General features: G+C 36.8%; 3 protein-coding genes across 3 annotated transcripts; 2 read left to right on the forward strand and 1 right to left on the reverse strand.

Moving 5' to 3' along the window:
* Positions 1-3,477: 3,477 nt before the first annotated feature.
* On the reverse strand, positions 3,478-6,528 carry LOC131321248 (uncharacterized). The gene is made up of 6 exons (XM_058352251.1): positions 6,213-6,528; positions 5,701-5,958; positions 5,049-5,617; positions 4,726-4,955; positions 4,320-4,642; positions 3,478-4,160 (listed from the first exon to the last, which is right to left on the reverse strand). The coding sequence occupies exons 1-6, from the start codon at positions 6,526-6,528 to the stop codon at positions 3,478-3,480; spliced, it is 2,379 nt and encodes a 792-aa protein (XP_058208234.1).
* An 8,630-nt stretch (positions 6,529-15,158) lies between these two features.
* LOC131320622 (adenine/guanine permease AZG1) lies at positions 15,159-18,847 on the forward strand. Its single transcript, XM_058351371.1, has 4 exons — positions 15,159-15,679; positions 15,770-16,043; positions 17,315-17,801; positions 18,160-18,847. The coding sequence occupies exons 1-4, from the start codon at positions 15,264-15,266 to the stop codon at positions 18,717-18,719; spliced, it is 1,737 nt and encodes a 578-aa protein (XP_058207354.1). The 5' UTR covers positions 15,159-15,263; the 3' UTR covers positions 18,720-18,847.
* A 5,602-nt stretch (positions 18,848-24,449) lies between these two features.
* LOC131321249 (ATP-dependent DNA helicase SRS2-like protein At4g25120) lies at positions 24,450-25,527 on the forward strand. Its single transcript, XM_058352252.1, has 4 exons — positions 24,450-24,665; positions 25,035-25,091; positions 25,180-25,285; positions 25,373-25,527. Exons 1-4 carry the CDS (start codon positions 24,663-24,665, stop codon positions 25,525-25,527), a joined length of 321 nt encoding a protein of 106 aa, XP_058208235.1. The 5' UTR covers positions 24,450-24,662.
* Positions 25,528-26,621: the final 1,094 nt, after the last annotated feature.

The raw sequence follows: 26,621 nt of genomic DNA on the forward strand, positions 1-26,621 counted from the left end.
AGTCAGGAAAAAGCAAGTGGAGTGGAGTGTACACTCGATCCCCTGCACATGGGCAATGTTCGATTTCCGTCAGCACTCATCCACCTTCTTAAGTCTCCTAAAATAGAGTAGATTAGAATCATCAAATGCCAAAAAAAAAGTCAGAAAAAAAAGTCAGCAAAAATAATAATCCATATATACACTAATTTAGATGATCATACATGTGCACAAGGTGTGGGTTGGTCCAACTAAATATTTATGGGAGAATTTTTCATAAATCCACTATACCACTTTCCAAACCCCATAAGTCCACTTCTAAATTCTATAACCTCGTAAGTCCACTAACCTATTAGTAAAGATATAATAACCCCGGTTAGTCTAATATACCCCTGCTTTTCAAAAACATTTCGCCCCATATTTTTTGCCATTTCAAAAAATTTCTATCCGAAAATTTCAGTCCCCATTATAAAACCCCTCCCCCTTCCCCCCCTCCCCCACATTTCCAAAACAAACCAGGCTGAGAGGAAAAAAATGGAGACGGTTTGCTCCTTTGTTCCATCGTCTGTTGTTGTCGACGTTCTTTGTAGTCGTCTTCAGACGATCTCCGTCGTCCACCAACAGTTGATCTCGTTCACCAATAGTCGCCGTTGTTGCCCTTCGTTTCGGTCGGACGCCGTCGCGCTCGTCGCAGTTGTTCGGCTCTGTTTCTCCATCGTCGTCAAATTCTCATCGTAGTTGTTCACCTTTGTTTCATATCCTCGTCGCCGTCGATCAATCTCCGATTTCGTTCGATTCATCTCCGTCATTCTGCATCCTCGTCGCCGTCAAAACCCTTCGGTTCATCCCCATTGCCGTCAATCTCCTCCGTTTGATTCGATCCATTCTATATGTTTCATAGAAAACTAAAAGTGAACGCTGGGTATATATATTTGATAGGTCGGTGTATGGTATGGTTGAATTAAATTAGAAATTCGATTGATAGTATATATGGTTATATCAATGTCGATTGACAGTATATATCAATGTTGGTTAAACTGTGTGTGAATAGTTGGTTCTACGTGATATGCTTTTTAATATGGTTATATGATAGATACAGGTTATATAACCTTATATATTTATTCAGAAAATTCCAAATATATCAGAAGCAAGTCAGAGAGATCGCTACGCGGACCAAATCAATAAGTGATTGATGAAAAGCAAAATTATAACCTTATATTTTTATTCAATAATAAAAAAATCAAATAATCGAAATACATGGTCATATATCAAAATTTGTACAACGTTACAAAGATATATGTAACTCTTAAAAAGGAGAATATATAACGTTATATATGTACAATAACGTTATATATAGTGTATCAGAAAAGGAGAATCTTCGACTGTTATATAACGTTATATAAGTACAACAACGTTACATACGAAACTATATTGTTACTCGAAGCAAGTCATTGAGGCCGCTGCGTGGACCAATTCAACAAAGTAAAAATATAATGTTATATGGGAGTTTTTGTGCAGCGAAACTCCAAAAAAAATTATAGAACATGTACCATTTTATGTTAATATATGTACGTTCAGATGTAAACGTGGAATGTTATATGTTCTTATATTATAATAAAAAAAAATTTCAAAAACTCATATAACGTTAAATGCGAGCCGATGAATGAGTATATAACGTAAAATGTAAGTATCGCACGTTAAATGAGAACTGATGAACGAGTATATAACGTTATATATGTACAATTACGTTATATACAGTGTATCAGAAAAGGAGAATCTTCTGTCTCTTTATTCCAACGTAACTGCTGAAATTTCAAACATAGAATGGATAATGGGCTAAAAATATGGGATTTGAATGGAAAGGATAATCTCTCTCTCTCTCTCTCTCTCTCTCTCTCTCTTGGACTCTGTTTCCCTTCTGGATATGGGAACATTGTGAATATGGGAGATTTTATAGGAGTGAGATATATCAGATTAACAGTTTTTAAAGATAAGGGTATTTTGGTTCTGAACTAATTCCTTTTTTAATTGAATTGGACTTAAGGCCTCACCAAAACCTAATTAGTGGACTAGAGGGGTTATGAAATTTAGAAGTGAATTTAGTGGGTTACAAATATGCTATAGTGGACTTCCCAACAATTTTTTAAATATTTATGGTTTTGTTGAAATTTAAGTCCATGACGTCACCCATTAGCATTGCTTTATTTTTATTTGTATTTTGTTTTTGGTGCTTCGGAAATTCATTAGCATCGCTTTCGCTCAAGCTAAATTGGAAAATCATTAAAAGCCCAAAATCCATTCAAATATATATTTCACTACAAGAAAAATTCAATTGGGTGACGAATGAAAATCGTCACAAATTGCATGTTTTTCGTCACAAATAATATAGGTGACGAAAAAAAATTTGTCGACTAAAGGTTGTCGAGGATTCCTACCTAGTGACGAAATCTATTTTTCGTCACCTATAGTGCCTTTTGATGACGAAATATTTTGTCACCAAAAAGTGAATAATTGGTGACGAAATTTTTTTCCTCGCTTATTGTGCTTTTTGATGACGAAATTTTTTGTCATCAATTATTCCTTTTAGCGACGAAAAAATTCGTCACCAATGAGACACATCGGTGACGAAATTTTTCGGTGTAAAAAATGTTTTCATATGGGAAAAAATATAATTCTTTCTTGCTCTTGCTGGGTTTCGAACCCGAGTCCATTGAGTTTTTCGCGCAAGTTCCAACCAACTGCACCACACACAATTTTCAGTAAATATTTGAAATATCTAATATATAACACATATGCTTAACATGAAAATATATTTTGAATGTAATTTTGAACCTTTAAACATTAAAATTAGCAAATTTGATAAACATGAAAGTTGTAGGCAATTGAGTTATTGTTCAAACCTAATTTGAATTATTTCAATCGGAGTTTTTAGTAAAGAGTTACATCTGAAATACATTTAGTGACAAAGCGCAATTCATAAATTTCGTCACGAAAGGTGCCCATTTGACGACGAAATATATTTTTCGTCGCTGAAAGCATTAAAATGGTGACGAAAAATAATTTCGTCACCAAAGTTAAGCATTTGGTGACGAAATAAATATTTCGTTACTAAATTACTCTCATTTAGCGACGAAATATATTTTTTGTCATCAAATGATTATCTTTGGCAACGAAAAATAATTTCGTCACCTTTTTTAAGCTTTCGGCAACAAAAAATGTATTTCGTCACCAAATAGGTACCTTTGGTGACGAAAATATTTTTTTCGTCGCTAAACAAGTATAATTGGCGACAAAAATTATTTCGTCACGGAAGTTATCAAAATAGTGACGAATTTATTTTTTCGTCGCCAAATATCCTCATTTAGTGACGAAATTAAATTCCGTCGCCACTTTTTCGTTACCAATTTTAATTTTTCTTGTAGTATTTTTTTTGACGGGAAAAAGAGAAGATATTATTAACGGAGAATCCGGTCGAATGACCGGACATCAACCAAAGCAAGATTAGCTAACCCCCCAATTTTCTAGACTAATGCCTAATAGGGAACGCTTAGCCAATGAATAGGCTACCCTATTACAGGAACGATTAACATTCACGAAACTACAAGAGGAAAATAAAGGCAGAAGAACTAAGCAATCCAAGAGAATAGAGCTACAATCTGCAAAAGATTTTTCCGATTGAGTAAGTGCTTGAACAACTTCGAGAGAATCACCCTCCACAACAAAATTTGAAAGGCCTCTATTAGCAGTAAAAACCAGAGCTTCTAGAAAAGCCAAAACCTCAACAACTTTGGGAGATAAAAGCCCAGGAAAAGAGGTAGCCAATATGCCCACAATCTGCCCCATATGATCGCGAGCCACAATGCCAATCCCAACTGAACCATTTTTCTGTTGAACAGCCCCATCAACATTAAATTTTACCACATCAGCAAGAGGTGGTCGCCACATAGGAACACTCCCAGAAGTAGCCAAGCTTCGGAGAGAATGACCAATAACTTGGACAGCTTTAAATTCAGAACAAAGGGTTGAGGCCTTGTCCAGAATCATAGAACCATCCCAGTTAAGGCCATCAAAATGCACTAGATTTCGAGTTTTCCAAATGAACCAGCAAATAGAAGCACAAAAAGCACCCATATCCACCGATGCATCAGACGCAAGAGAATTATGTGGGAAGGAATACCACCAATCTATAAAGTTGAACGAGTTCCACATAGAAGAAACCACAGAACTAAGCGGCGAATCAAGCCACACCGCTCTCGATAGCTTGCATTGGAAAAGCAAGTGTTCTAGCGTTTCGTAACTGGTCTTACATCAAGGGCAGAAGGGAAGAATATCAATACCTTTACAATTTAAATTAGCAAAAACAGCAATAGCATTATGGGAACACCTCCACAGAAACATCTTGATTTTGTTAAGGATCGGGAGAGACCATAAACTTTTCCAGAAAGAGTCGGAAGGAATGCCCAAACTGGACTCACCACGTTCTCGAGAGTGCTGCGGCGAGACGCATTGTTTAGCCAAACGATAAGCTGATTTCACTGAAAAAGACCCATTGTTGGTGTAGTGCCATAAACCTTTATCGCCACAGCCTTGTGAACTAATTGGGATTGACAGGATTGAGTCCACATCTGACTCCGAAAAGAGATCTTTAATCAGTGAAACGTTCCAGCTATGGGAAAAGTTAATGATAAGATCCGAGACAAGATGAATATGACTAAGTGGGGAAGCGGTTGGTGGGGGAGGGCTAAGCACCTTAAAAGAGATCTCGGAAGCCAGGGATCGCACCAAACATCAATAGAAGAACCATCTCTCACATTCCATCTCCAACCCTTACGAAGGATAGCTCTACCTGCCAGAATGCTGCGCCACGCCCAAGAAGCAGAGCTTGGGCAAGAAGCTTCCCAAAATGTTCTATTATAAAAATACTTGCCCTTAAAAAGTGATAGGAATAAGGAAGGGGGACCTTGTAAAAGACGCCAGCCCTATTTTTCAAAGAAGGCAAGATTGAAAGCATAGAGATCGCGAAAGCCAAGCCCACCATCAGCTTTATTATCACAGAGCTTGTTCCAACTAACCCAGTTAATTTTGTTCTCCCCTTCCTTAGAACCCCACCAGAATTTACGAATAGCACAGCAAATATCCTTGCAAACCCGTTTAGGGAAGAGAAAACACTGCATCACATAATTGGGCATAGTTAATGCCACCAACTTGATCAGAACTTCCTTTCCTGCCATATTGAGAGTAGAATCTTTCCAGTTTTGAAGCCTATTAAAGACTCGGTCTTTAACGTACTTAAACACCTCTGTCTTGGATTTACCAATGATGGAAGGTAAGCCCAAGTATTTGCCACCTTGAATTTCACATGTAATATTAAGAGAGTTAGAAATACCTTCCTTCACATTACTAGGGGCGTTTGGACTGAAAAATAAGGACGATTTATCCCTATTCACCAATTGTCCTGACGTCGCCTCATATTTTTGCAGAACCTCATTACTAGCATGATAGCCCGAAGCAGTAGCCTCCCAAAAAAGTACTGAGTCATCGACGAAGAATAAATGAGAGATTGATGGGCAGAATTGCCCAATTTTAACACCATGGAGAGTACCAGCTGAATCCACTGACTGAAGTAAGTAGTGGAAACCTTCTGCACATAATATAAATAAGAAAGGAGATAATGGGCAGCCCTGTCTAATTCCTCTAGATGGGAGAAAAGGTCCCCTTTCTCACCATTGATAACTGTAGCAAACGAAACCGTGGAAACACAGGACATGACCCATTGAATCCACTGGTCGGCGAATCCAAATTTACAAAGGACCGCCTCTAAATACGACCATTCAATTCGATCAAAAGCCTTCGCCATATCAAGTTTCAAAGCCACCCACCCGGTTTTACCATGCCGCCTATTCTTCAAAGAGTGCATCAGCTCATGAGCAATAAGGATACTATTCGATATTTGACGACCCTCAATAATAGCACTCTGATTTTCTGAGATTATGAGAGGGAGGATGGGCTTAAGACAGTTGGCTAAGATTTTTGTATTGATCTTGTAAGATATAGTACAAAGGCTAATCGGGCGGAACTGGCTGGGCTTAGTAGGGCATCTCACTTTGGGGATAAGAGTGATTAAGGTTTGTTTATACTCCATAACATGTTAGAGGAATGGAAAAAGCTTTTCATAGCGGCAATAACATCATCCCCCATAGTCGACCAATAAGATTGAAAGAAGAGAGGGGTCATACCATCGACACCAGGGGCTTTAGTCGGGCCCATACCCTTTAAAGCAGAAAGAATTTCGGAATCTGTAACGGGTCGGACAAGGGAATGGTTCATAGCAGCAGAAATCTTGTGAGGGATGACCTCCACAGTATCATGCATTTGGAGATTAGGGCCGGCCGTGAAGATACCTGAGAAGAAACGTTGGAATTCTGTTTTTACTTCCTGAGGGTCACTTGTCCAGTTACCATTATCCACCTCAATACCAGAAATACGATTACAGGCCCTTTGCTGCATAACCGAAGCATGAAAAAATTTCGTATTCTTATCCCCATTATCCATTCAAATATAAAAGTACAATTATTTGTTCGTTAGAATAATGAAAATATTCTGATTGATTATAGTTGATAGAATCGATTGTAATTGATTAGGATCAAGGATTTGATTATTTTTCCATAGTATAAGATTTGATTTTGTTTCCATATTTTAGGATTCCACTATTATATTAATACAAGAGCCTATGTACATTTTATATCGAATTCAATAAAACATTTATTCTCTTATATTTAACGGTTCCACCAACAGATTTTTATATTCTTCTGCTGTGACTAATGTGCGGATTACAAAAAAAAAAAACCGTCTATACGTACAAAATGGATACCGATGGGGTATCAACGGACACGATCGAGAGGCTCACTCCGATTCCCGCACAGATAATTCGAGCCGTTTAATAATTAAAAAAATTCGAGTCAGTACGCCAAAAATCAATTCAATCCGATATATGTATGTTCTCTAACTAATCTTCCACTTTTCATTTAGATTACAAGATCCTGAAATTTGAATTAAAAAAAATGAAAGATTAAATTAAGCACCTACACATATCAGATTGAGCTGATCTTAAGCGGGAACTACTCGGTTTTTTTTTTTTAAATTATTAAACAGATCAAATCATCTATACGAGACAAGGAACGGGCCTTGTGTGTTCATCTGTACCCATTAGAGCCCGTTCCAAAACTGAAATAAGAACTTATTTTTTGTCTAATAATAAGGTGTGTTCCACAAAAGGGTGAATAAGTACTTATTTTTTAAAAAAGGTAATTTCAAGCTAAAAAATCATGTGCTTACGCAAATAATTTTCCTATCACTATGGATCTTGTTCGATAGATCTCATTGAGATCTTTAATACGGTGCAAAAAAAATTGAAAAATTATTTTTCATTTATATTATTTTTAAGTTTGAAAATGTGAAAATAAGCTGCTTATTTGGGTTTTGTGAAATAAAGCACCAAAATAAGTACTTATAAAATAAAAAGGTTTCTAGAACGGGCTCTTAGTATCTATTTCGTCGGTCCCTTTGGGATTATGCGGATAGAATAGTGACTAATGGCCCACAAAGTATTTTATCATCTGCAAAAAGTGTATGATGAAGTCCATATATGTGTTTCCGACAGAAAAAAAATACATATACGTTTAATATCGACAAATGAACGAAATATCTGAGTGCCCTAATGGTGGCGCCTTTGTGGTGTCCCCCTAGTTTGGGTTCGAGTCATGGTACTTCTTTCTTTTTCTCAACAAAAAATAAGGTATTTCAAAATCGGGACGGTTTTGGAGACATTTTAAAAAATATTTCAAATCTCAATCTCACAGTTTTCGATCAAATTCTGATGATCCGAACCGCTTAATATATTCAACGTGATTGTAAGGGTATCCTTATAGAAATTGGCAAAAAAAAAGACCGGAAAGGGCTTGATTTGAGCAGTTTTTTATTGAACCGCTCAATAAAAAACTGTTCGGATAAAGCCATTTTCGATCTTTTTTTTTTGCTGATTTCTCGCGAGTATCCTTAAAATCACGTTCTGATTATATTGAGCGGCTCAAATTATCGAAATTCGATCGAAAATTTTGGGGCCTTTTTTTAGGTGTCTCCGAAATCGCCCCGTTTTAAAATTCTCTGCCTTTTTAAAATTATTGTGTGTTATCTAGAAACTACTGTATTTGGCAGTGACTGTAAAAATTATAAAAGTGAAAAGGGAATACGAATGTAGATTTAGTAAATGTGCTTCATTTTTCGAACATCTGAACTCGTGGAGGACAAACACTTACTATTACTTTCTCCAATATCGCACGTCATGTGGGGCCCACTTGGGACCCCGCACGAATAATCTGAACAGTTCAATAATTTAAAAAAAAATTGAGTGGGGCTGTGAATAATCAGCTCAATTCGATATGTGTAGATACTCGATTCAATCTTTCCATTTTTGAAAAATCGAAAAAAAATGCAAAGAATGGATTTTTTGATTTTTCAAAATTAGAAAGATTGGATTGAGTACCTACATATATCAGATTAAGCTGATTTTTCATAAGCCTACTCGGATTTTTTTTTAAAATTATTGAATGGCTCGTGTCACGCCCTCGATTTTTAACATAATAATGATAATAACTTTAAAAAGGAAAACCACCGCGGTATACTTATAATAACCCAAAAGACTTTCTCATATTCATTTATTGAGTGCGATCCAGTTCGAAAGATTACAACAATGGCACTCCGGCCCCAGAGTTCCAAAGTTTAGACAAAGATAAGTTAAATAATTACAATACTTTTGAACCAAGGATTTAAATGAAAATTACAATTTATGTCTTCTCAAAAGAGTTTACAAAGATATCTGAGTTGTTTCCTTGATGTCACTTTCAAATGATGAGATGATATGCACGCCAAGTACTCCATGCTAATACTCTCGAGTTGTACCTGAAAGAATGATAGGTTTGAGCAAAACACATGCCCAGTAGGAAAATCTCTACACACTTTATATGCAAATGAGGAGATTTGAACATAAAAGAATGAAGTCAGAGACAATGATAGAGAATGCAACCATCGTAACTTCACGAGGGAACTTAAGAATTCAAGGGACACTTCACTGGTCATTCATCGATCTACTAGCCATCTTTTTCGTGTTCTTATTGACCAATTTCAGTTGGTACACTTCTGCCGTTATTAGCTTACATTCCGGGTCTTAAGGACCCCGCACATCTCTTATGGACTTCCAATATGAGCTCAAGTAGTTCTTCTTCAATTAACATACCGAATAGTGAGCTTAAGAACTCTTCCGGGTTTTAGGGCCCCATATACCCATAATACCTTTCCGGGTGCTTGGGACCCCATACATCCGTTCTACATTCCGGGTACTCATGACCCCGTACGCCAATTCAAGTTCCGGGTATCAAGACCCCGTATGCCAATTCAAGTTCCGGGTTTCAAGACCCCGTATGCCAATTACCACTCATCTGTATTACCTTTCGTCATATGTGTTTCTTATACTCTGATTTCGCGACTGTCGATAAAGGGAGATTGATTTTAAGTGACAGTCCGCATACCAGTTCATATTTCCATTTTATTTCCAAACTTGTTATCCTCGTACGATATGGCATCAAGTGTCAAATTCTCGCATTTGCGTCTCATGATCTATCCATCCTCTTATCTAACATTCAATCTTATCAACACCCACATTTAGCTCAAGCATGATCACTCCGTCTATCTTAGCATCTCACATTACCACTAATAGTTAAACAAACGCATCAACAAAGCATTAGGACGATAATTTATTCCATTTGATATTTGTGCTCAACGCGACGAGAACCAACGAATGAGGATGACCAAGGGATCATTAGAGTGCGAAAGACTATGTTTGGAAGTGGTTTAGAATAGTTAGAAGTGATCGGAAACCAAAACGGTGAAAAATGAAGCAAAACAATAAATGCTGGAGATAAGCAACAGGTATCGATACCTAACACAAAGGTATCGATATCATTTGGTCAAAAATGGTTCCAGACACAAGGGTATCGATAACAAATGATTTTCTGGGTTTTGGGACACAGTGTTATCGATAACAAGGGAAATGTTATCGATAACGATGGCTTTTCTGGGTTCAGTAATGCAAAGGTATCGATAACAATGGCAAATGTATCGATAACAAGGCTGTTCGAGCAGATTCTAAGCAGATCTTTCATGGATTTCAACTGTAACAACAATCACAATAACCATAGGCACGATTTCATGCACAAAACCAACTCAAGAACATATAAAGAGTGAGAGAAATCCCTACCTCGAGGGTTAAAGCCGAAATCAAAAGATCACCCAAGCCCTAGAACTTCAAACCCCGAACCGAGCCGAATACGAGTCACCGAGCTCCTACGAACGCAATACGAGCTCCAATACATGCAAGGATGAAAGATTGGAAGGTGTATTGTATGGGTTTTGAGCTTTGGTGGTGGAATGAGTGAGAGAGAGAGAGAGAAGCCGGGAGGGAGGGAGAGAGAGTCGCACGGGAGGGAGAGAGTGAGAGGAGGACTTTTTTTCCCCTACACACACACTCACCCTATATATACTAACATATACACTAATCACACTTGCACCCCCTCAACTTCCAATTCCATCACTCAAACCCCAAATCAAACAAACTTAGTAAATTTCACATTTTCCCCAATTTTTAACATTTGTAAACCTTTAAATAAATCCGAAAAATACGGGTCCTTACAGCTCGGATCATCCGTGTGGGGCCCGGAGTAGGCCCCACACGGCGTGCGGTGACTCTAGACTTTTCGTACTTTCTCATACATACTTAGCCAAAATATCTAAAGAATGCGCGCAAACTGACCCGAAGACCACTTTTCATTAAAATAATAAAATAATAAAATCCCTTGGGGTTAAGACGAAGTCTTGTCTTCTGGAACTTCATAGCCAATTAGCCCCTTCCCTAATCCAAATTCAAGGCTATATCTTGCTCTTAATCTTTTTACATATTTTGTCTAAATTTGACTAATTCTCTGCTATATAGAAAATTTAGTCCACTAAAACATTGATGAACTTAAATGTCAGCTCCGTGTTAGTGGGATATTATTTCATTAATCAGCAGTAATGCTACACACACAGTAAAAATGTACAGATTTTGTGCACAGATTTGTTTGTAGGACCCACTTTGAGTCTCACACAAATGATCCGAGCCGTTCATTAAATAAAATTTTTTTTTCTAAGTTCTCCCTCAAAAAATCAACTCAATCCGATACTTATAGGTGCTCGATTTAATTAACTTTTCATTCAGATTTTAAGATAATGAAAAGTTAGATGATTGAATCGAGCGCCTATAACTATTGGATTGAGCTGATTTTTTGTGAAGGCCCTTAAAAAATATTTTACATTTAATGTACGGCTCATATCGTTTGTGTAAGACTCGGAGTGAGCTCCACACACGAATTTGTGCGTGATATGTGTGGAAAATATCTGTGTAAATAGACTTACTAAGTAATTAGTAACGTATGTGCAACTGCTTTATTTTTCTTCCCGAAACCTACTTGAGATTTTCAGAACTTTATTCACTTTCAGCTTTTCAAAATCTATAGAATCGAGAACCTGTTATCAAAAATCATTAGTAAAAAACTCCAAACTGAATTTTAAAAACTAGAATCTCAAAATATTGAAAAATAATTTGTTGTAAACATGCACATAAAAAGTTAGCGACATCACCAAATGTTGTCCTCTGGGCATTTTTGTGGATAAAAAAAAACTATAAAAAAAACGTTGTTTCAGTCGAACTTTTTATTTTTGCTTTCAATTCTCTTTCTCACGAAATTTATTAATTTAAGATATTCTCAGAAGGATTTCTTGCTCTTGCTTTCACTTTTGCTCATGCTCACGCATGCATTATGCCCTCTAAATTAGGTGGCTGGTCGAAGACAGAAAAAGTCACAGAAGGGTTTTTCAATGCCAGGTCAAATCAGAATTGCTTTCTAACTGATAAAGTAAGGACTCGTTCTAGATCACGTTTTTAAAAGATAAGTATTTATTTCAGATTTTTAAATTTAAAAATAACGTAAATCAAAAATAAATTTTTAATTTTTTTTGTACCGTATAAATGATCTCAATGAAATCTATCAAATAAGATCCATAATGATAGAAAAATTATTTACGTAAGTATATAATTTTTGAGTTTGAAATTGACTTCTTAAAAAATAAATACTTATTTCCCATTCGGGAACGAAGGCCTAAGTCTTTTCCACTAACCTTCTTAATTAAAAAATAAGTACTTATTTACAATTTCTAAGTTTAAAAATAATAGAGTTACGAAAATAATTTTAAATTTTTTTTATATGGTTTAAAAGATTTCATTGATATTTAGTAAGCCCATTATTTTTTAGCTTGAAAATTGTAAATAAGTAGTAATTATTTTTGCCTTTTCTGAAAATGGGTTTATTAGAACACCATGGAAAAACCAAGGACCAAGTGGTAGCCTAGAGAATCCACTCAAAAACCACTGGATTAACACGGAAAACCAAGGGAAACGATTGTCACTCATTTTTTTATTAACGTCATTCGTGTATTTTTGCACAAACACAAAACAAATAAAAACATCCAAAATAGTAAACAGACAATAACGACACAGATGTACGTAGCATGCAAAAACAAATTGACAATACACAACTACAATCCACAGCAGTATACTGTAGTACTAAAAAAGATATGCATACAGAGAAACTTTTTTATATCCCAGGTATACAAGGGCTTTTAGTATCCATTTCCGATTCGTTTTCAATTTTTAGTTCACTTCCTAAGCACACCTTGATAATCGGCTTCGTTCATTTTGTAAAATTCGACGAGAACATTAATCTTGCAAAAAAATTATGATTATCGAACTTTAGTAGATACATGATCGGCACATGTGAAAAATGCAAAAAAACAAAAATTGGATCCAAAAACACACTAGATCAGAACCCAATTTTTGTTTTATGGCATTTTTCACATTTGCCGATCATATATCTACTAAAGTCCGATAATCATAATTTTTAACAGGATTAATGTTCTCGTCAAGCCCTACAAAATGAACGAAACCGATTATCAAGTTGCGCTCGGAAAGTGACCTAAAAATTGAAACGGATCGAAAAGAAATACGAAAAGCCCTTGTATACCTAGGATATAAAAAAGTTTCTCATGCATATATAGGGTGGGTGAGAGCCAAGTTGGGTACGATAAAACGTCTTTTTTATTTATTTAATCAGCACCCACTGAAACGTCTTGAATTCAGTCTTGAGTAGTTGAGTTCGTGTCTTTTCCTACTATCTTTGCCGCGTTTCGGTTTCTTAAAAAAAAAACTTTTGAAAAAAAATGTAATTTCATACTAAAAAATCATGTGTTTACGTAAATAATTTTTCTACCAATATAGATCTTATTTGATAGATCTCATTAAGATCTTTTATCTATCAAATAAGATCTTTTAAACGGTACCAAAAAAATTAATTTTTTTTTTCATTTTTATTATATTTGAGTTTGAAATTACTTTCGTTTAAAAAAAAAAAACTAACACCACCTTAGTCATAATAACTTCAAGTAGTGGCGTAGCCGGGATCACAATTAATTAGTGGGGCACGGGCAGAAGTACAATCGAAGTGAGGTGGGCTGTAGCCTAGGTTAACTTAAAAAAAATAAAAATTATTTGTAAAATTTAGTCTGTGTTTTGATTTGAATTTAAAATTTTTTAAAAAATACTTTTTAAAAAGTAAAGAGAACAAGGCAGCCCAATAAATTTTACTCCACCTCATTTTTTTTGGTCCAATAAATTTTACATTGAAAGAGAACTTGTTGAAGATATCGAATCAGATTCGATAATAATGGTTTCTATACATAAATTTTAAATTAACCTAGGACAGATTAGATTCCTAATTCCGCCATTGAATGGGGGTACTTCTTAAAAGTATTTTACCAAAACCTAATTCATAATAGACGATTGTAGAATAATGTAGAAATTGTGCTAAAAAAATAAGAAAAGGTAACATACTACCTCCGTCCCACTTTAAATGTCCCCGTACGAATACCTGTGCATTTTTCAAACCCCCAAAAGATATATTTTCTTATATAATTTCTTTTTACTTTTACACCAAATTAAAGTATTCAATGGGTACTTTTAATTTGGTGTAAAAAATAAAAAATGGAAATAAAATTTTTGGGGGTTTGAAAATGATTGAATTCCCGTAGGGGACAATTTTAGTGGGACGGAGGAAGCATTTATTAAGATAGTTACTTAAGCAAATTATTAAACTAAATTATTGCTTGAAATGTCTCAGCGGGTCAAGTCTAGCTAATAGAAATTAAAAACATGATAGAAAATAGTGATCTTCATCCAATTACAAAGAATATGATTTTTCCAATTTTACTCATAAATCTTCAAATTTGAATTGTGTTGTGGACATTATGACTAAATTATAGATAATCGCTAAAGTATATAATGCATGTAGCCTATGATGGACATTATGTTTTAAGGAGTTTCAAATAGAAATAGGATATACAAAATGTATTAGAATAATTAAAAAGAGAATAATATATAGAAGACAATTTATATAGAAAAATGCAAAATTGAATAAAAAAGAAAAAAGAAAACTTCAATTGGGGCTCGGGCTCTCACTGGACCGTTTATCGCCACCACTGACTTCAAACTGTTACCGCTAACTGATTAAGCTGATTTATTACAGAAATTCTGAATAAAATATTTTAAACAAATCAATGGCTTAAATTGTATTTGTGAAATTTCGAGGTGGGTCCATGACCATCCCATGTACTCATATGTTTTGTTTTATTCAAATGGTAGGAGCGAAACAAAAATCTAATTAGTCTTTGAGTAACTAGTATTTGGTGGAGTAGTAGTTGCTATAACTCATTGATCCTTCTAAAGTCCGAGATTGAAGTTTGATCATATCCAATGGAAAGTTATCTGGTCGCCATATCCTCATCCTATTTCTTAGCGAGAAAAAAAAATGGTCTCAAGTACATTTTTTCATTTAAAAAAAAAAGGGGTCTCAACTCTCAAATACGTTGACAATATACTTTCCCCTACGAAATCCATTCCCTCCTCTCATCCCGCTTCCCTATTCTACCGGACCCACCCACTCTTTCTGCCTAATCTCTTCACTCTCTCTCTCTCTTACACACACACACTCATTCACACACACGCACGCAAGGAGTACATATAGTATCTCACAGTCACACATAAACCCACGGTCAGTTACTCCTCACATATCCAAAACTCTCTCAAGATGGAAATGGAGACCCCACCGCCGCTACTCAACCCAAGTCCCTCCCCGCTCACTCGTCTCAACTCGTTCGTCGCAACCAGCCGGGTCGGGAAACGCTTCAAGCTCGCCGAGCGCAACACCACCTTCACAACCGAGCTCCGCGCCGGCACCGCCACGTTCCTCACCATGGCCTACATCCTCGCCGTCAACGCCTCCATCCTCTCCGACTCCGGCGGACCCTGCTCCGTCGCCGACTGCGTTCCCCTCTGCTCCGACCCCACCCTCCCCCACTCCAACTGCTCCGGATCCCCGAGCCTCACCCTCATCCAACCCGACTCCGCCTGCAAGTTCGACCCGGTCAACCCGGGCTACTCCGCCTGCCTGGACCGGATCCGGAAGGACCTCATCGTCGCCACCGCGGCGTCCTCTCTCATCGGGTGATGATCTTGACATGTCTTAAAAATTCAAGATCCTTGTTATAGTATCTGTTTTCCGCCTGTATATTTAATACAGATATAGATTTACAGGTGCGTGATCATGGGAACCTTCGCGAACCTTCCGCTGGCGCTGGCGCCCGGGATGGGGACCAACGCGTACTTCACGTACACCGTTGTTGGATTTCATGGATCCGGCAGTGTTTCGTACCAGAGCGCTCTCGGCGCGGTTTTCATCGAGGGTTTGATTTTTCTGCTGATTTCGGCGATTGGGTTGCGGGCCAAACTCGCTAAACTCGTTCCGAAACCCGTCCGGATCTCCTCCTCCGCTGGCATCGGCCTTTTCCTCGCTTTCATTGGTTTACAGGTACGAGTCGAATATGTGTAGTGCCACGTCATCGCTGTGTTTATTACTGATCCTAAATGTTAGAAAGTGATTTTCACATTTTTTTTACAATTCATAATCTTTTTTTTTTTTGTCTTTGTCCACATTAATTTTCTATCGTTCTTTTTTTAATATATATATTTTAAACACATTCAAAGGTAATATTGCAAATACATGTGAATAAAAAAAAAAAAGTGCGCACATTAAAAATACGAGTGCAATAATTATTTCTCTAAATGTTTACTCCTAAATTAAGATAAACCTCACTATTTGGAATGTTCTTAACTTCTTAGGTTTTGGATTTAAGGGGGGTAGTCAAAATGGGAATAAGTATCGTGTATCATTTTTTATTTTTTATTTTTTATTTTGAGTTATCATATGGGGATATGTATCTTACTGATTTGTATTGGGAAGATACATTAACTTGTAAATATAGGCTAAATAATAGTCATACCTAATATAGAATACAAAATTTTGTTACAAAAAGTCACAAATAAAATAAGATTTTCAATATTCAACCATATAACTAGTTCTGGAGTAATTATTTCTTTGCTGATAAAAAAAAAAGTAGTTCTAATTAACAAAAAAGAAAAGAAAAAAAGAAGTGACATAAGCATCTTGGACCTTGGAATTAAAATGCATTTCACTGAAGATAAGATACATTTAGAGATAGTTATCTATGTTATTTTCAGACAGATCGAATCATAGGATACGCATCGTATTGTTTGCGAATCCATGTTTCGAGAAAAACACCAGAAATCAGACAAAAAAAAGCATCAAATGTAGGTAACGTGTTATTAGAAAATGAAATGAAAAACAAATGGGGTAGGACACATACTGCACAGCTCCAGTGTGTGGGGTCCATCCCATTTTGTGAGTGTGTAGGTAAGTGTTTGTGTGATTGTGTGTGATTGTATAATTATTAGTGCAGCTATGCCTACACACCGAAATTGTGTACAAATAAATAAAAATAAAAAAAGAATGACGCGATATTGACGTATTAGTATCTCTCCACCAAAGCCATTCTAGTTCGGTGAAAATTCGTGCCCAAATTATTGGCTAATAAGAGTTCATGAAATCTACCAATCACGAACCAATCAACAGAGAGTTAAGTGTCACTCTTCGAATTTACGATTTCACTCTCGATCAATACTAGTATTTCGGTATTTCCTATATTTAGGCCCTCGTGTATTTTTTGTTTGTATACCTCATGTATTGATTGATTATCATAAGAGTATTTTCCTCGTTTACAGAACGACCAAGGAATCGGGCTAATAGGTTACAGCTCATCGACCCTAGTCACCCTCGGCGCCTGCCCCACCTCCTCACGCGCCTCCCTTGCCCCTGTCGTCACCTCCGCCAACGGCACCGTCAGCCTCCTCTCACGCGGCACAGTCTCCGGCGACATCCTCTGCCTCCACCACCGCATGCAGAGCCCCACCTTCTGGCTCGGCGTGGTTGGCTTCGTCATCATCGCCTACTGCCTCGTCAAGAACATCAAAGGCGCCATGATATATGGCATCGTCTTCGTCACCGCCGTCTCCTGGTTCCGCCACTCAAACGTCACCGTTTTCCCTCACACTCCCGCCGGCGACTCCGCGTACAAGTACTTCAAAAAAGTCATCGACATCCATGTCATCAAAGACACCGCGGGCGCCTTGAGCTTCAAATCCATTGGCAAAGGGCATTTCTGGGAAGCCCTAGTAACATTCCTGTACGTCGACATATTAGATACGACAGGTACCAGGCTTGATTAATAATTATATACGTTAATATTTTTTGGGGGTAATTATTTTTATACGTTAATATTCTTTACTATGCCAATTATATCCAATGAATTTGTAGTAGTGTTTAAATAAAATTATGCTAGATATTTTTTAGGATATTTGTTTGATCTATTTTCTTAAAGTGTAAATCTTCACGCTTCTTTTTATACAACACACTCATTTACGTTAATTATACGATGAAGTTGCATTTTTAGTCACCAATATGTTATTCTACCGGAAAAGATATGTACTAATTAAAGAATTATAAAAGTATGTATTTAGTTTACTAATTTGTGCCCCACTAAGCAAATTTCTGGTTCCCTTCGTGGCAGGTACTCTGTATTCCATGGCTCGATTCGCTGGATTCACCACGGAAACCGGGGATTTCGAGGGGCAGTACTTTGCCTTCATGTCAGACGCTTCGGCGATTGTGGTGGGGTCCCTACTGGGGACGTCGCCGGTGACAGCGTTTATCGAGTCGTCGACGGGGATAAGGGAGGGTGGGCGGACGGGGCTGACGGCATTGACAGTGGCGGGGTACTTTCTGCTCGCGTTCTTTTTCACGCCGTTGCTGGCGTCGATACCGGCGTGGGCGGTGGGGCCGCCGTTGATACTGGTGGGGGTTCTGATGATGAGGTCGGTAGTGGAGATCAAGTGGGATGACATGAGGGAGGCGATACCGGCGTTCGTGACGTTGATTCTGATGCCGTTAACTTATTCGATTGCGTATGGTTTGATTGGAGGGATTGGGACGTATATTGTTTTGCATCTTTGGGACTGGGGGGTGGGGGCTTTGAGGGAGTTTGGAATTGTTAAGGGGGTGAAGAGTACTAGTGAGGTGGTAAATACTCAAGTTTCTAGGGATGAAACCACAAAACCATTCGATGTTTAAACAAAAAGAACCTCTGAAATCTCTCTCTCTCCCTTTGTGATTTTAGTAATTCACTTTTGTATGACAATTTTTTGATTTGGGCATAAAGAAAAAGAAGGTAAATAATAGATCGCCCTCTTAGTTGTTAATTTGTATGATTTTTATTACTCATTGAATTGAGATCGTAAATTTTTTTTACAGGCTAGAATTGGAGAGGAGCCGGACTCCTTATAACTTATTGTGTTCTAACATCAGCCTCTCACGCACAATTTCATTAAGATATTGTGAAAACTCTATGCATGTCTTAATGTGTGGCACTTTTTCTTTTTAATCCAGAGCAGTGTCTAAAATCTTGTGTCCGCTTTTATGGTAGCCTAATTTCAAATTGTTTCGAGGCGTGATACATAATTCAAGTCTGGCATGTGCAATAATAGTATAATACTAAGGTCACACAACATACTCCCTCTGTCCCTTTTTAAGTGTCCTGCTTCGTAACTCCAACTTATTAAAAAGACGTCATCATTACACATTTCACATCAACTTTTTCCTCCATTTTCCCTACTTACCCATCATCATTACACTTTTACTCACTAACTTTTGAAAATAAAATCTACTTTTAGGGACAAAATAGACAATACACTAACTTTTACCCCTCTAACTTTACAAAATGGACACTTATTAAGGGACAGCCCAAAATGAAATACTGGACAAAAAAAAGGGACGGAGGGAGTATTTCTCTCTATACAACAAAACGTAGTTAAAGGGAGTATGTCAAAGTCATTCGTGCAACATCATGGTTATTAGCACATTCGAGGATTCAATGCTATCATTATCATGATAGACTATAACTTTGATCATCGGCTACCCATTCAAACTTTTTAATGGCTCCCATATTGTAAAACTGAAGAAAGAAGCATATATGACTAAAGTAAGTATATTATATGGTTATTGCGAAAATTCATGTAATGGATCATAACCCACTTGGTGTCATAATCATATGATGGTTTGAACACCAATCAAGTTGCAAATAAGTCCTAAGGTGAGGTAGCCATTAATATGGGAACAAGTCCTTTATCATGGGTAGGCACCAATTACTATATTCCCAAAAATGGTCCCAAAGTTGATCAATGGGCCATTTATGCTGGACTCAATCTTATTTATTTATTCAAGTGGACATGAGTTCTCTTTTCCTTTTTTTTTTTTTTTTTTTTATGAGCAAAGAAAATTTTTCATATCGTTAATAAAAATGATACAAAACAGAAACCCTGAAATGACATACCAGGGAACATCATGCACAAACGATAGTACCTCACCTATCACTACACCTTACCTCATACTCTCTCCGTCCCTTTTTAAGTGTCCTGCTTCGTAACTCCAACTTATTAAAAAGACATCATCATTACACCTTTCACATCAATTTTTTCCTCCACTTTCCCTACTTACCCATCATCATTACACTTTTACTCACTAACTTTTCAAAATAAAATCTACTTTTAGGGACAAAATAGACAATACACCAACTTTTACTCCACTAACTTTACAAAATGGACAGTTATTAAGGGACAGCTCAAAATGGAATACTGGACACAAAAAAATGGACGGAGGGAGTATATTTTTTTAAAACAGAAAACAAAACAAAACACCCAAAGTTTGTAAGGCACCAACAAACACCCAAAAGGAACCCAGTCCAACTAAGTATGCTAGGCTCAAACACCTAAAATCTAAGAATTTGTTTGTGTTTTCTTTTTCTTTTTCATTTCTCTCGGCTTCTCATTCATCATTGAGGTGCCGTTTCAGGTACCAACAAATGAAGGCCAGGTAGTGATGGTTCTTTGATGAAGCATGCAAGGCCGCGGCGGCAATCCATCAGATCAGTTGGATTAGCTTGCCAATAAGTGCGTGGACGTGGTTCTTGAGAATACACAATGCCTCAATTGACAAGGGCGTGGCCGGCTGCTTTGGAGTTTGCAGGGACGCTGAGAATGGATTTGTTCACTGTCAATTGGCCGGTGGATGTAATGCCCCGATTTTTGAAAATGTAAATTATGTCCTTGCTAAATGATTAAGCAATCTTTAGGACGAATTAAACAAAGCAAACCTCGATGGGTGTTTTCTCTTCTCATGTGATGGTTGGTATCGCTTTCAATAACTCCTCCTTTCCGGTGAGGGATAAATATCGATCTCAAATATATCTGAGAGTTTGTTTGTGTTTTTTCTTCTTTTTTGTTTCTCTTGGCTTCTTATTCATCATCGAGGCGCCGTTTCAAGTTCCGACAACGCAGATAGTACAGTGATGATTCTTTGACGAAGCAAGACGATAGCGGCGGTCGTCTGACTACGAATAAGATCGGTTGGATTTGCTTGCCAACAAGTGTAGGGAGTATTGAGAATACCCAACGCCTCAATTGGCAAGGGTGTGAGCCACATGGCGGGACTTTAGATTGGTGTTGTGCAATGAGATTTACTGCACCGTGCTGCGCACCTTCGAGCTGTCAGATCGTGTATCCGACTGATTGGATCTCATCTCGGCAACCAACGATCGAGAGCCGTTCATTGCCCAGATAAGATCCGTGCCGTTGGATGCACGATCCGATGGCTCGGAGGTGCAGCACTGTGCTGTGCACACCACTGTACAACATCATCCCCATTCCACATGGCGGGTTGCTTTAGAGTTTGCAGGGACGCTGGGAATGGATTGGTTCACAGTCAATGGGGACGTGCATCAGCTAAGAAAGATTCTGGGTAATGAAATGGTATGGGCAGTGGATGTGGAAGTCATCGTTGAAGATATTAGAAGGTTGACCCAATAGTTTCAAAACTACGGTTATCATTTTGTTTGGCGATCGGCAAATGTGGCTGCGCACGAGTTAGCGAGTTTCGGGGTCCAAGGTTTTGGAGTTAAGACTCAAGAAATTAGACCTCTTGATTGGTTATTATTTTCTTTAGGCACATGTCAATATCCAACCAGTAATCCTTTTAAGTATAAAAATAACACTAATAGCGATCAATCCGAAACGGTACCCGGTATTTGACCAGTACCGATACGTACCGTACCAATAGGAAAACCAGTATCCTGACCGGTACGGTATTCAAAACATTGCATACATGTTACCGTTGAACTACGTCTACCATACTTGAAAAGTTATTGACATACATAATATTTATTATGTTTCTTCTATTCGGGGGCCATATGATTGGGTCCAAAATGGGAGGCCCAATGCGGTCGCCTGGTAAACCTATGTCCAAGGCGGACCCTACATCTGTGTTAACTTTTAGTGTACTTATCCAGTCAAATGGAACAAGGGAATATGTTTCCCTGTTGTTTTAGTTAGCTGGATACTTGGAGGATGATCTTTTGACGTAGCGGAATTCACAATAGACTAGCTGCATACTAATCAAATGAATGATAGAACTCGAATTCACTAGCAAACCTTGCGCTCAAAGAAAAAAAGAGAAAAACTCTAAATATTGTTAATGTAAAAGTTTTAAAAGTTTCATAATTGATTAGGTTACAACTCTTTTTATAAAATCCTAACCCGAGAAATTCTTCTGTAAAAGAAATCTTAAATCATGCTAAAACAAGCGGCATTAAAGAAAAGATATTTCCTAATTAATTAAAATAAAATCCCAATTCCTATATACCAAGAATCTTAATAAAGGTAGAAATCAAAATCAAACTAAATACGGAAAGTTAATAATTCTAACCTAAATAAAAATATTTTTAATCAAAATTTTATTTTAAAACAATAAAAATAAAATACAAAAACCCTCCGTCTTTGTTCTACATCATCTTTGAAAGAGAAGGATAGGTTTACATTGTAACGTGGGTTGTTTAGTTGTACTTTTTTTATGTGGTTGCCTATTTCTAGTGCTATTTTTCATTTCATAATTAGGCAAATACTTGCTTGGGCATTGTTTCATTTGCTCCTCCTATGATGGGAAAGACTTGTTTCTGCATTGCCTTATTACTTTGCAATTTGCGCTTCTAGAGTTAATTAGCTGATATATTATTTTCTCTCTCCTGTACAGAAGGGTTCCACCGTTCCAAGGTATAGGCGGCCAATGCGGTACAGACCATACTAACCGCAGATCTTGCATTTGTGGATCTGAGGATACACTCTAGGTTTTGTAATTTTCTCATTTGTGAACAATCAATTGCAGAGTTGAGACATTGTAGGAGACTTGATTTCATAAGAACTTGTACCATGATATGCACACTAGAAAGACAGACCCGCTTTCTTTTCTTTTTGTTCAGTTTTTGTAGCTTACTATAGGAGTCAATGGATTTAAGTTATTTGGTTGCATGCTTCTTATCTATTTCGGCAAAATTTGAAATTGGCAAACTGTACTGAGATGTTTCTGTATGGTGGATTTTATTATATTGGAATCTGACAAGATTTAAAATATTTCTGATTTATGGTTCAATGACAATTGCTATAATAGATGAGTATGAAGAGATGGTTTTTGTCCACCATTAATTGACGAAGCTTTGGTTATAGAACATAAGATAGGCGTTATTTTCCTTAGCTTTTTGGGTTTTTTTTTCCTTCTTGTTTTGTTCTTATTTATATTTTCCTTCTTTTTCAAAGGACTTGGGTCCCGCTAGAGGCCAGTGCAATAAATGCACTATAATAGTGCATGTTGGGGTGACCTTGTGAGATTTCAATAATATGTTTTGAATCGTTCATTGTATAGAATTTGTTGAACAATTTATTTGTGAAACACAAGACAGATATTTATTGAAATGCAAATTTCAAGTGAAACCCCATCTCTCTCGCCAGTGGGAGCCAGAGACACTTTTCCATCTAGGCTGTCAGAAGTTGGAACCTTTTTTTTTGTTGTTGAAAAAAGTAAAGGGTACAGAACATTTCACTTAGAAAATTTGCACTGAAATTCCCGGTGAAATATCTCAAGCAATGGTCAAGGTCAAGGTCTAGGTCTGGACCAGACACCATCACAAATTTTCCACATATTCAATACAATCATACTCATCCATTGCATGCACTTTGAATATTCAAAAATACATATACTATTAGTCAAGCCTGGGGGCTTGGATTTGATAGTTCAGTCCGCTCGGAGTAGCTCTAGTCCATACATTCTCAATGAAGACGAACTAATTTCACCGTAACTCCCACAACACTACAAATCTCAATTTCAATCATTTCTTCATTGTCAATTCTATTCAACATACGACACGCATCTAGTGGGCTTGAATTCTTAACCCCTTAAAGACGCAATTGGGTCCATTTATGTAGCAAACAAATTAATAGTACTAGAAGTGACTGACAACAATGGTTCACAAAATTAATTTTCTTGGAAAACTATGTGGTGAGGAAAATTTAGGTATACAAGTTTTTTACAATCAATAGTGGATTCTCATTCTTAACGAGGGAATTGATTTTTGGATATTCCATTTGTGGTGAAAATTACGAAAGGAGAAGATAATGGGAGAAGAAGATAACAAACTAATTAAAATGAAATACAGAACTAATTATTATTTCTTCTTCTGGGTATCGTTGGGAAATTGAGAAGAAAATGACTACGTATTTGTGAATAAAATCCCCTATTTTGACAATTTTGGTTAATATTTTTATACTTTTTCAATTTCTTTTATTGGGACATTGATTCTTCATCCTCAAAATTTTGATGAAAAGCTAACACAAATGCACTAAACATTTAGGCTCCGTTTGTTTCGATGGAAGGGAACAAACATTGAGGCTCCATTTAGGCTCCGTTTGTTCCGTTGGTAACAAATATCCAACGGAAGTACCAAATGCATGCTTCGATAGACCTGGATGCTGAAGGGAACAAACCTGACTAGTGGGAGCCTTCCTGCAGAAAAGAAAGACCTATTTTAAGTCCTTATACTAGAAATTATTTATCAGTATGATCATTGCAGACAGCAATTGAGAGTTTAGAGGAGTTCAGTACCTAACATGGAGGGTACCTTGTTGAAATCCCAAAATGGTGCAACTCGATTGATCATCAATGCCTGAAACACTAATTCTGCTCTTAATTATTAGGCTGATGGTTATAGTATTTGTAGAACTCCAGCAAAAGCTTTAAGATACTGTATACAAAGTTATGGGGCTTGAATCAAGTCTATGAACATTGAAGATAGTCAAGATACTGTATACAAAGTCATATGGATCCTCTGTTTTCTGCTTTTGACAGGAATGAGATGATGATCATAGTGACGTTATGTAAAATATCAAAAGTCATGTAACATTACGGTTCCGGTTTTTGTGCTATAACTGTACAATAGGATGTTCATGCCGTAGATGTTGCTTTGTTACTCATGCATCCTATAGTAGCATTAATACTAACTTATTTCAGGCTAAAGCTTCTGGAAAGACTGCTGCAGATTGCCGTCAAGAGGGGGATGTTGTAGGAGTAAGCAGAAATTAATTAAGTAGTTTCATCTATCCTTCCTGCTATTTTGATTTGTGTTTTACATTGCTTACTTTTGGTTGTGGTTTAGGCGGCTGTTCTTCAAAATTACGATGACATATTAAGATCCTGTAATGCTTTGGATTACCATGACTTAATTTGCTGTTCAGTGAAGCTGCTCAGCGATTTTCCTGGAGGTTCAAATCCTGTCTACATTTTAACCAACTTATTGGCTTACAGTTGATCTGATGTCTCAACTCTCAAGTATGTTTATTTTCATGAAGTATTTAAGAAGTGCCAGGAGTCATGGAAAGCAATTGTGATAGACGAATTTCAAGACACAAGTGCCATTCAATATGGTCTGCTGCAGCTTCTTTCATCTCATAAACGTATTACCATTGTTGGTGATGAAGATCAGGTGTATTTTTATGTTTCTTAATTGCTACTAATATTGCTATGTAGTTTTCACCATATCAATTAGTTAATTAATTCTTCAATTATCAAAAGAAGAAAGCAAAAGCTGCACTCGTAGTCATGGATGAAAGCATGATCGATCACATGCAATGCAAGACACACAACTCAATGTGGTTTTTCAGCTTGTGATGATTATTTTATTTGTATCCAATGTTATTGGGTTGGTCTCTCCAGAAAAGACAATTTTACTTTTGTTTGTCCTTATTCAAAACAAAATAAAATCATATTTTTAATTTTGCGTTAAATTTTTGTGTATTATTGATTCGTCTCGATAAGAGAAATTCGAAAAGGTGTAATTATAACTTTCATTCAAATATTTTTGAAAATATTCAAAAGAAAAGACTAATTATCCTTTTTTTTTCTTTTTTTGATAATTTTAATAATATTTGGGTAAAAATTATAATTTTTTACTTTTTTGATTTGTCTAAAAAAAATAAAAAGAAAAAGAAATTATTACTTAATTGTGCGTACGTGGTTTGTAGTTGAGCTTGACTTTTATTGACTTGGTAAAGTATAAAGGATTGAGACCTGTTATTTATGATGCCTTGTCATGTCCTACAATCCAAATGAAAAAATAGAAAATTGGATCGAGAACCTATACATATCGGATTAAGCTGATTTTTCACAAGTTCACTCGGTTTTTTTTAATAAAAATTATTGAACTACTCAGATCATTCGTGCGGGACCTAGAGTGGGCCCTGCGTGCCCGGCGGTACCCTATGTATACTCATGGTCGGTCCCCTTAACTTTACTTTAAGGCTCCATTTGTTTGGACATAAAATATTTTACCTATTTTTAGGTGTTTGGTTTTGTAAAAAATGAGGAAAATATTTTATATGTAAAACATTTTCCATCAATTGGATGAAAATAACTTACCCTTAAATCTTCTGTAAGTTATTTTCCGAAATGATCCCGCTGCCTTTTGCTGTAATTCTCATTGCTCAGTTTTCTCGATCGTCAGTCCTGACCCACGTTCAATTTCAATAATCTCATATCTCTCCACCCGTTTAAACTCCTCATCTCTCTACACTATTTTATTGATTTCTGAAAATATTTTCA

This window comes from Rhododendron vialii, chromosome 3a, assembly GCF_030253575.1.
Source record: "Rhododendron vialii isolate Sample 1 chromosome 3a, ASM3025357v1".
NCBI lineage: Eukaryota > Viridiplantae > Streptophyta > Magnoliopsida > Ericales > Ericaceae > Rhododendron > Rhododendron vialii.